We start from the raw sequence: 10800 nt of genomic DNA, 5'->3' as shown, positions 1-10800 counted from the left end.
CTTACTCGTGGGTTCTTACTCGTGGTTCATCCTCGTTCATGATCTGCAAGAAAGCGGGATGTTTCAAGTCTAATCCCCTTATCTTCAGAGATGGAGACGTCATAGAAAATTAGATAGGGTTGAACTGGAACTCTCGTATATATGTTACATATTTATATATAACTTGATGTAAGAATGTTAAATCACGTTTGTTCATCAAAAACGTGTTCAGATACATCATAACTATTAGATATACCGTATCTTTATAAATCAACTTGAATAAACCGACTGTATCCTTAAAATCGTCTTGAATAAATTACGTGGGCCACATCCAACACACTATTCAAATGATTCTAAATTAACAATTTTTAATACCTATCAATGAGTAAATTTAAGACCACTTAGTTACTAGATAAATAATATTATAAAATAGTAAATTTGCTTTTCATAAACTACTAATGATTTAAATCATGTTTTACAATGTCGATTGTCGATCAGAATGTCTGATCGCTTGAAATGATACAAAAGTAAATCACGCTATTTACTTTGAGAGAGTATTCTAGTTTTAATAAAAGTATCTATGTACCCAAAAAGAAATATAAATCTTATATCCCATTATCCAATGATTATTATTACTCTCATAATTTATTATTTTTCTTTATAACATTAAAAATTTTATAAGTTTGCACATTCTTAGATGCATGGCGTAGGATCTATATCCTGGTGTGTATAATTAGCATTTTTTTTTTCTACTTTTACCTTTACTACAGAGTAAGTTATAATAACAATTTTTTAAATATATTATATATTATATTTTATTTTACAATGGCGCATCTTTTATTCTTTTTCTTTTACTAAATTACCATAAACATTTTGGGCTCTATCCATGGTGAATTCGTTACCAAGTAGTAACAAAGAACTTTTCTTTCTCACTGAACCAAAGGATTGAAATGATCATTCATAGCCTAAGTAGTTTATAACACTCGAATTTGATTTGCCGTTACAATAATCCATGTTAATTAAGACCTTCTTATGAAATGTTATAAACTACCTAAACCAAAATTAGTAGCTCCTTTTTCTTTATTATTGTCCTTGGGCGCTTAACCTAATCTTGTTTAGTAGTGTTTGGTTTAGGTAAAAAAAGGAATAAGCCCTTATTCTTTTTCGTTTGCACCCAAACAAAATAAAAGATGGGAATTGTAGTTACGTTTTAGGGAAATATGCTGGTATAAACAGCTATCGTGTGACAGTTTAATCTCTATATAAAGATTATAATTCTTCTCTCTAGGTTTAAAAAATTCTTTTTTGGTTTCAGTATTAAAATATACCCAACGCACTCTTGGATTTAGGTTAAAATTAACACCTTGTAGCGAATCGAGATTTTTCCAACGAGGTAAATTAAAAAATTTCTAATTATTTTTATTCTAAAATTATAAATATTTTTGCATATTTCTGCTTACTCCTCAAACTGTACTTATCTGGCTATCTTCGAAGTTGTACCCTTTTAAAATTGTTTGGTTGGGGTATAAGAAGGGAATAAGTCCTTATTCCCCAACTTATACCTAAACATCATTTGATTGTTGGAAGAATAGTAGTTCACATTTTTGGAGAATAAGCTTTTATAATGTTGAAACAGTTGTTCCCCCCTCCTCCCCTATAACAAGTTTTGTTCCCAAGTGGGAACAAGCTTAATTAAAGTTTAAAACTAATTTTAATTATTAGTTTATGTATTTCTCCATTATCTTATCCAGTATTCATAATCATAGCTAAAACATTTTTTAATTTATTAAATTATTATTAATTAATATTTTGAGATTAATTAAATGGGTAAATATTTTTATTTTACATCCTAAGGTAGATAAAAATTTAAATAATTTTTAGTGAAAATATATAAAAAAAATTTGATTGTGATAAGTAAAATATTAATATTCTTAAAATAGAGTGTAATATATTATATATCTTATTTTGAAGTGTTCTAATAGCATTGCTCTTTTTATAAGGTAAACTCCAAATACCGCCATGTGGTTTCACACTTTCTCACTTTAGTATCATTTAGTTTAAAGTGTATCAAGTTAGGCCCTATTGTTTCGCACTTTCTCACTTTAGTACCATGTGATTTAAGGTGTATCAAGTTAGTACCCTGTAGTTTCATTCTTTTTTTTATTATCTATTTCACTAATTTTTTTCGTTAAATCAGTACCAAAGTTAAAATTAAAGGGTACTAAAGTTAATATTCGATAAACCTAGGTAGGGTATCTGAAGTTTTTTTTATATAATTTAACGAAATATTAACGGATGAAAAAAAATCAGTGACAAAGTTAAAACTAAAGGGTATTAAAGTAAATATTAGATAAACCTAGGTAGGGTATCTGAAGTTTTCTGTATATAATATAACAAAATATTAATAGAGGAGTCGACGAAAAGAAAAAAAATGAAACCACGGGGTATTAAATTGATACACTTTAAATCACAGAATATTAAAGTGAGAAAATACGAAATCATAGAATATTAAATTGATACACTTTAAATCACAGAATACTAAAACAAAAAAAAACGAAATCATATAAATGGTATTCGAAGGTTTTTCTTTTTAATATATGAAATCAAAGTGAGGGGGCACAAGTCCTAATTTAAGGTCACATCAGTCTCCTGAAAAGTTCGATATCATCATCAGCATCTGCCCACCTAACTGGTAGACCACTGCACTGCTTCACTTTAATTGGCATTAATTAGCTTTGAAATTAGTTCTCATCCAGGTCAGCAGCCCAAGCCGCATGTTCTTTCACAGAAGAAAAATATTGCCAGTACATCTATCTATAATTGCAGATCTTAGTATTGATCTTTAAGAAAGGATACACTGAATTATAAATAATCCTCTGCTCTTTAGCTTACACCCATGTTACCATCTTGATTAAGAAAAACCAAGAAAAAAAAATAATCTCCTTCTTTACTATGGAAATTGGAAGTTGATTGTTCAAATCATTCAATTAGCCTAGAGAATATTGAGGTATTTATGTTCCACAAGATTCATAATGAAGTTGCAATTTCACTGGAAATTTAGAAAAAAAAAAAACCCTGATTTTGCTGAGAATATAATCTATTTTAGATCTCCCACAGTAAAAAGCTTGAAACAACATTATTAAATTTATTTATCAAAAAAAAAAACATTAATAGATCTAAGAGAATAGGAATGTAACCATTGGTTCAATTCTCATTTCATTTCTCAAGTCATAATTACATATAGTTTCTGAAATTCATCAAGCTAAGTTCTCTGCATTCACAATCATCCTACCAACCCTCCACATCTAAGACGAATAAAGTACACAGAAACGTTAAAAAAAAACAAAAAAAAAAAGAGGGGAAAAACGTAATAAAAAAAAAAAAAGAAAGCAAAATAATCTTGTAAGAATCCAACAGGAAACAAAAAAAGGAAACAAAATGCACATCTTTACAGTGAGCAATTGATGTCGCAAACTCTTAAACCACAAAATGAGTGGTTCAGTTCCTTCAGCAACAAAGTAAGCTCGTCGCCTATTTCAACTTCTAGCTTCATTTGCCAGAGACAACGAGCCATCTTTCATAAGATCAATGCTAAGGCTTTTAAACCTCTCTCTTGAATACTGGCGCGATGCTTTTCTCCAATCAGTACCAGTTTTCATCATCGCTACAAACTCCTCGTAACTGATTCGACCATCCTGAATCATAATACAATAGCAACACGCATAAACTAATCGAGTTATATTCGAAAGAGTAAGAGTGTAGAAAATCAGGGTAAAACAACTTAATAAAACTTTTCACTTAAACAGCTTAGTCCCTCAAATTTATTTTAAATTACAAATTTCTTTCGTGGCGATTATGAGCCCAATGTTTTGTGTAAAAATGATCATGTTTACCCTTTTGTAAAATGATTTTCTTGTTTCAGTGTGTACTTGAATCAGGGTTCAAAAGGGTGTCTTACAGGAACAAAAAAATCACAGGTTGTAAGATCTTTTTAGCAGCCGGGATGGAACTGCTTTATATGGAAATATTCAGGAACTAAAGTGCTTTAGTGAAAGGTTCAGGGAATATTGTGTTAACATAGGGCCGATCCAACACATTTTATGATATAAGTTGAGAAGTTACAAAAAGTGGTCAGGATATGCACCTTGTCTGTGTCGACTTCCCGCAAAATGTCATTCACCACTTCAGTATCGGCTTCCCCAGAATCATCTTTTAGGGCTTCTCTCAATTCTTCGAATTCAATATAGCCGCTCTCATCTTTGTCGAAGAACACAAACGCCCTACGGAGATGCTCATCATTCGATAGTCTTTGTAAGTGGATAGTTACCGCCACAAACTCGCCATAGTCTAAGTAACCATTTCCATCAACATCAGCCTGTGGAAGTTTTGAAACAAAAATGTAGTATCAGATTGGAAAAGTCGACAAATATTAGTTCATAGAGTCAAAGGTTCTTGATAAATTCAATCCTTGTAATGCAAGTTTTATCAAAACTTAGTTGACATCCTGCCTATACTCCTTATAGTTTCAACGGCCATACAAAGTACGTTCATACGCGAGCTCATATGCAAAACATACCAAATCTATCTCAAGGTCATTCAATATTTGGTAGTAAGGCATTAAGCAGTAAATAAGAAAAAGATGAACAACTAATTTGAGGACCTATTTAAAGAACAGAACATATATGGAATGAGTCTTCACCCTACAGAGATCATATTGTGGCATCAATCTAAAAATTGTAGTTAAGTTATCAATATAAAATTACAAAGAACCGAAGATATTTCCATTGCGATAAAAAGGGTTTTAGAAAAAAAACTTAACTGTTTACATTTGATCAGATTATCATCAGGTATTAGTAACTTGGATATAAGCAGCCTAAAACCATGACTAAGTTTGCTTTAACTAAAGGGGCTAATGTTAGAATGCTAGTATGCAGAGACAATTGTGGGTGTATCAGAACACAGTTTAGATTATTGATTGAGAGAAATAGGCCAACAGCTGAGAACATTCAAGCCACTTTGTACACACGCATTGTCCCGGAGAGGACTTCCACTGTTAAATAGAAACTGATATGAAATACCACCCGACGGAGGTGTTGTCCTTTTTCCTTGTTTTCCTTTTTCTTCCTCTCTCCTCCTTCTGAAGTTACTGCTACCCTCTTAATAATGGATAGGGTGACTTTCGCCTTTTTAATTCCACAGTGAAATATAACTCAGACATCCATGCCTTCTAGTTTTCAAGCCAAAATTATATATATCAGTCAAATATAATGGTAGTCCTTTAACCTTCAACGAATTGCAATTTGATCCCTGATTCTTCAATTATACAATCAGGTCCCAAATGGTCCGCCTTGCCAAGTCATACCTTCCCCTAAGTTGTCTTAAATAATCCACAGATTCTTGGGATGAACGTGTCTAAGCGAAGACAAGAACCAAGAGATGAAAATTCTTCTCTTAATACAGGTTCCTGTAAATATTTTTATCTGTTTCTCTAGAAGGTATTTGCATACTTGAAGACTACTCAAGACAATTATTGTCATTATTTTTCTAAGAAACTCAGATGGTATCCCTGTCAATATGATAGCTAAAAGAAGACTCTGTGACTATAGGATGCATGGTATCTACCATCACAGAATGGTTTGGTTACGACTAGAATGAACTATGATGAGGGGCTACAATGTATTATAAACCTACAAAGAAACTAATCTAAGAGCTAATTATAATTGTTCTCAAGTTAAAGAACTACCAAGAAACGAAACACTTACCGCCTCCATCAACAACTTCATCTCTGGCTCAGCTAGTTGAGAACCAACCTTTTGAAGTCCAGACTTGAGTTCTTCAAATGTTACCTTTCCATTATTATCTGTATCCATTAGCGTAAACATGTCTCTAATAACCTCCACTTCTTCAATTGAAAGGTGCTCAGCAATTACCTGAAAATATCCAACTGATTAAACTTTACCAATCTTAATAGGGCTCAACAAATCAAAGGATGCACTACAATTACCAACCCTCATGGCTTTCTTTTTGAATCTATTCATCACCGAAAACTGTTTAAGCCTTGCTCTTACGATATCTCCTAGTGGAACATTTGGAGCTTTCTTTGCATTCTGCAGCCATGAGTGCTCTACATAAGGGAATGTAGAGACAATTGTTATACCAAGCAAGCAAAACAACATCAGAAAGACAGATACAGAAGATGCACACAATAAGTTCCAAAAATAGATGTGCCGTAAGCAAATGTTCGAACACGGATAACGGTTGGGCTTGTGTCCACATACAATCTGAATTACGAAGAATTTTCAAAAGAAGAGGGCTAGAAATAACTTACCCAAAATGGACATGAGCATTTCAATCTGTATGTAGCATGCCAACGACTCTTTTAAGTAGTTGAGGTAAAGTTTGTTATATATGGCTGTAATGGGAAATATGTAACACACGAAGGATAATTAGATATGGACATCATCCAAGGAATACTTTGTTTAGAAGTTCACTAGTTGTATAATTGTCCCTGACTCTCATCTCTTCCATCTTTCCCAAAGAAGATGATAATTAGGTCCCGTTTTGTTTCATGGTATGTAATATCCCACTAATCCTCCATATATTCTATTGAAAATATTCACATCATTACCATTCAACTCAAGTTGGATAGTTGTGAAAGGTGTTGGTGAAGTAGTGGAATCATTGTAGATTCCCAACTAGTAGGAATACTAAATTATCATGGGTTAGAAGATATTTTCATTCTCATAGTTGATGGGAATAATTAATGGTCCCTTATTAAGAATATACAAGTTCCTAACAACCTCCCAACCCAAGTTGCTTGATAAGTTAGTAACAAACTTGTCACTCGAAATATAAAATATACAACATTCCCAGAATATCACAAACCTTGAACCAAATGGCTAATCACCAAGCAGGAAAATAGCTATTACTATGGCCAACTCTATACAATTAGTATTATATGCTATACAATTAAGACTAACCAAAGATGAGAACAACATCTATACTCTTGTTATTCCTTTCGCAATTACAAATGCCACCAAACGTCATGATTCACATGCAAGCTTTAACAATTGCAACCACCTTGTGGTTCAAAGAAATTAAAAACATATTCTGCAAAATATGTAATTCTTGAATTTCCAGAGAAAGTACTTCAAACCAATCATCAATGAAAATCATACACACATCATACTTCTTGATTGAGTTTTGGACCTGTTATTATATGCCACTTTTTCTTTGTGGCATACGAACGCTTTTTTTCTTTATTAATGGGCCGTTTATCATCATAATTCTGCATAACTAAGAAGAATTTCAAGCTAGATAGACGGCGACAGCATTGCGGCCTTAAAAGAGCAAAAACCATTCATTCAAGCCACTCAACAATAATCTCTGGATGTTGGCCAAAGAAAACTTCGCTAAGACTGTAGTCCATATCTCACCTCAATTTATCTTGACAGGATGGACTATTTTTAGATGAACTTTCAAGCAAGGGGTAGTAAATTAGCAATCGGCAACAATAGATCAACTTACCGAGAACCTGCTGAGCAGTTAGTCGCTGCTTTGGGTCCGGCTCTAGCATCTGCCGGACAAGACTCTTTGCACTCTCCGAAATTTGAGGCCATGGCTCCCTTTGAAAATCAATGAATCCTCGTAGGATCGCTTGCGCGACACCTTGCTCAGACTCTGCAATTCCAATAAACCAATAGAAATCAAGCAAAATTTCACTCTACCCCAAAACCACAATAAACAAAAAAAAAAGAGGAAAAATCCTTCAAAATGAAGGAAAAACCCACCAGCCCAAAAGGGTGGAACCCCACAGAGTAAGATATAAAGAATCACCCCAGCACTCCAGATGTCTACCTCAGGCCCGTAGTTCCTCTTCAACACCTCAGGCGCCATGTAGTATGGACTTCCTACAATCTCCGTAAACCTCTCCCCTGGACATCATCAACAAGAAATCATCAGAAACTATCAACATTGATAGATTAATTTTGAATCTAGGGGAAGGAGAGCAGAATCTCTTGTATTACTGTATGTACAGATTGAAAAGTAAAGTCAAAAAAGTGAATTGACTTTGCTGTGGGTGGTGCCATCTAAATTGAGAAAAGATAACAAAAAACAACTCATACACTTCAAATTATACCTAACTTTAAGTTATTCATACACTAAAATATATCAAGCATATAGGCTCAATTTAAATATCAGCACAAACTAAGGTCCAGGAAAAAAAAAAAAGCATTACCATCTCATTTTATGCAAGTTGATAACTTTTACAGTACATTGGACTACGATCCTAACAGGAAAATCAGAAAACGAAGAGAAGAGTACGCTGTATTTTGCTGCCGTGCTTGCGAAAGAAAAAAAGAGGTAGCGTTAAGCTGGCAGCAATGGAAATATGATGTGGCAGCGACGGCAAGATGGCGGCTGCGATGAGGTGCAGACTGATGGAAGGAAGGTATGATTGGTAATTTCAAACAGATTTGAATGGTCAAAAAACATTTTTGCAAGTTCTCAGAAATTTGCACGAATATATGCTCTACTTTTTAAAGTGGAAACAGAAAGCAATCTTTCGTTGGACTAGTAATAATTCGAAAGTAAAATGAAGCATGCTAATTACCATTAAAGAGACCAAATTCCCTTTTCTGAAAACAAGAAAAGTAAGGGGAAAAAAGAGAAATCAGTGGGAGCTCCCCAACGATGCCTTATTAAGTAGCCACAATTCATCGTCCCGTGTAACTTTTATCCCTATCCACCGGTCATAATCCTTCCATCTAGGGTTTACAATTTATTTTTGAGCTTTGCTATTAAAAAACACCTAACGAATTATTAAATGGAGACAAAAATTAACAGTTATCCGAGATCGGGGCTCTCCAAAACGCATCATTGGGAAGCTCCCCACTGAAGTTTTATCCCGAACAAAAAAAAAAAAAACACATTTTTTTTTCCTCTGCAGTCTCTCTATCTCTACTAAACAGTTTTCTCCGCTACATTCTAGGGTTTTCTCTGTCTCTGTCTCTCTCTCTCTCTCTCCCCCACTCTTTCTCCAACCAAATTATTGAAAATTGTAAATCATAAGGCAAGGAAAAAGAGAAGAAGAAGCATATAAATATATGTATGTATACCGGGGCGAAAGAAGACGGAGAGGCCGAAATCGATGACCTTGAGAGGGGAGGTCTCCTTCTTGTTGGCGAAGAGGAAGTTCTCGGGCTTGAGGTCGCGGTGCACGACGCCGTTCTCGTGGCACATGCGCACCACCTCGGCCACGGTCCGCGCGACCGCGGCGGCGGCGCGCTCGGTGTAGTGGCCGCGCGCCACGATGCGGTCGAAGAGCTCCCCGCCCTCGCACAGCTCCATGACGAGGTGCACGGCGTCCGCGTCCTCGTACGCGGCGCGGAGCCGCACCACGTTGGGGTGGTCCGGGAGCGCCGACATGATGGCGACCTCGCGGCGCACGTCCTCGACGTCCACGGCCGTGCGGAGCTTGCGCTTCGAGATGGACTTGCACGCGAGCGCCTCGCGCGTCTCCCGGTCCGTGCACAGGTACGTCACCCCGAACTCCCCGCGCCCGAGCTCGCGCCCGAGCACGTACTTGTCCCCCACTCGGCTCCGGTGCCCCCCGCCCCCGAGCGGCACCACGTCCTTGAGCACGCGCACGGGGGAGTGGAACGGGTCCTCGGCGAAGGGGTTGGGCCGATGGCGTCCATGGCCATGTCCATAACCCTTCTTCTTCTTCGCCGCCGCCGCTGCCGCCGCATCGTCCTCGTCGAAGCTCGAGCGGAGGCACGCGCAACTGGAGTTGCCCATAAGGTAGCAGGAGCTTGTAGTCGCAGTGTGCGAGAAAGGTGTTCGATTAACAGGCGCTGAGGAGCTGGTTTATTAAAATATACGGAATGAGGAGGAGGAGGAGGAGAGGAGGAGGAGGACTTAGTCGTTGGAAGGAAAGGAATTATTTGTATTAGGCCGAGTCCAAGGTTGAAAGTAAAGAGAAAGGGGTGGGGAGGGTGGAGAATCAATTTTGGGTGGAACAAGTAATCATTGTGGACTATTACATTAATTATTTATTATTATAAAATTATAATTATATAATTATTATTAGTGTAAATGGGCTTTAGCCTGCTGCTTTTACAGAAAAGGTTCCAAACGTATTTTTTTTTAGTATCCAGTCCCTTCAAATGTTTTTATTACACAATTGATCCAAAAAAATTGGTTTATGCAGTACTACCTGTACACTCAAAAGTAGGATGTAAATATTACACTCACTTTATGTAAGAATCATTAATTCTAAGAATCGTTACTTTTTTACTTATCATATCAATCTATTTTTATTTTTACCAAAAATTATTTAGATTTTTTTGAACCCTAGGTTTAGAGATAGGGGATCCACACTCCTTATGGGGTGTACAAAGAAGAATTTCTCTTCTTTCCTTTGCATTTAGTCTCCTCACAAAAATATACTTTGTAAATGGTCCCTATAAAATTGTAATTATATGAATGATTCTTTACTTGTCCGTTGAAACGCCACACAATTCATGGCTTAGCAACTCGAAAATATTTAAAAGAAGTATCGTGATTTAGTAAAACGAATACTGTAATTTAATTGCAGTATTTTAGAACACCGTAAATAAATTATCATATTCAACTTAAAATTTTCATTTGGCCCTCCCGATCAAGTGTGGCTCTTGCATGGACAAGGAAAAGGTCATTTCTACCATTACAATTTCGCAAGAATCATTTGTGATTTTTTTTAATGGGCTAAATGCCAAAAAATAGAAGTCTCCAAAAAATTTCTAAATATATAAATGATCCTATAAATTGTCTACATGG

General features: G+C 35.8%; 1 protein-coding gene across 1 annotated transcript; it reads right to left on the bottom strand.

Annotated features, from left to right (window-relative positions):
- Positions 3165-9995, bottom strand: LOC109715759 (calcium-dependent protein kinase 10-like). The gene is made up of 7 exons (XM_020240906.1): positions 9099-9995; positions 7770-7913; positions 7507-7659; positions 5988-6103; positions 5742-5909; positions 4124-4354; positions 3165-3674 (listed from the first exon to the last, which is right to left on the bottom strand). The coding sequence occupies exons 1-7, from the start codon at positions 9778-9780 to the stop codon at positions 3516-3518; spliced, it is 1653 nt and encodes a 550-aa protein (XP_020096495.1). The 5' UTR covers positions 9781-9995; the 3' UTR covers positions 3165-3515.

The sequence above is a fragment of the Ananas comosus genome, linkage group 9 (assembly GCF_001540865.1).
Source record: "Ananas comosus cultivar F153 linkage group 9, ASM154086v1, whole genome shotgun sequence".
In the NCBI taxonomy this organism is placed as follows: domain Eukaryota; kingdom Viridiplantae; phylum Streptophyta; class Magnoliopsida; order Poales; family Bromeliaceae; genus Ananas; species Ananas comosus.
The sequence above is the reverse complement of the archived record's forward strand: the minus strand, read 5'-3'. Positions and strand labels throughout refer to the sequence as shown.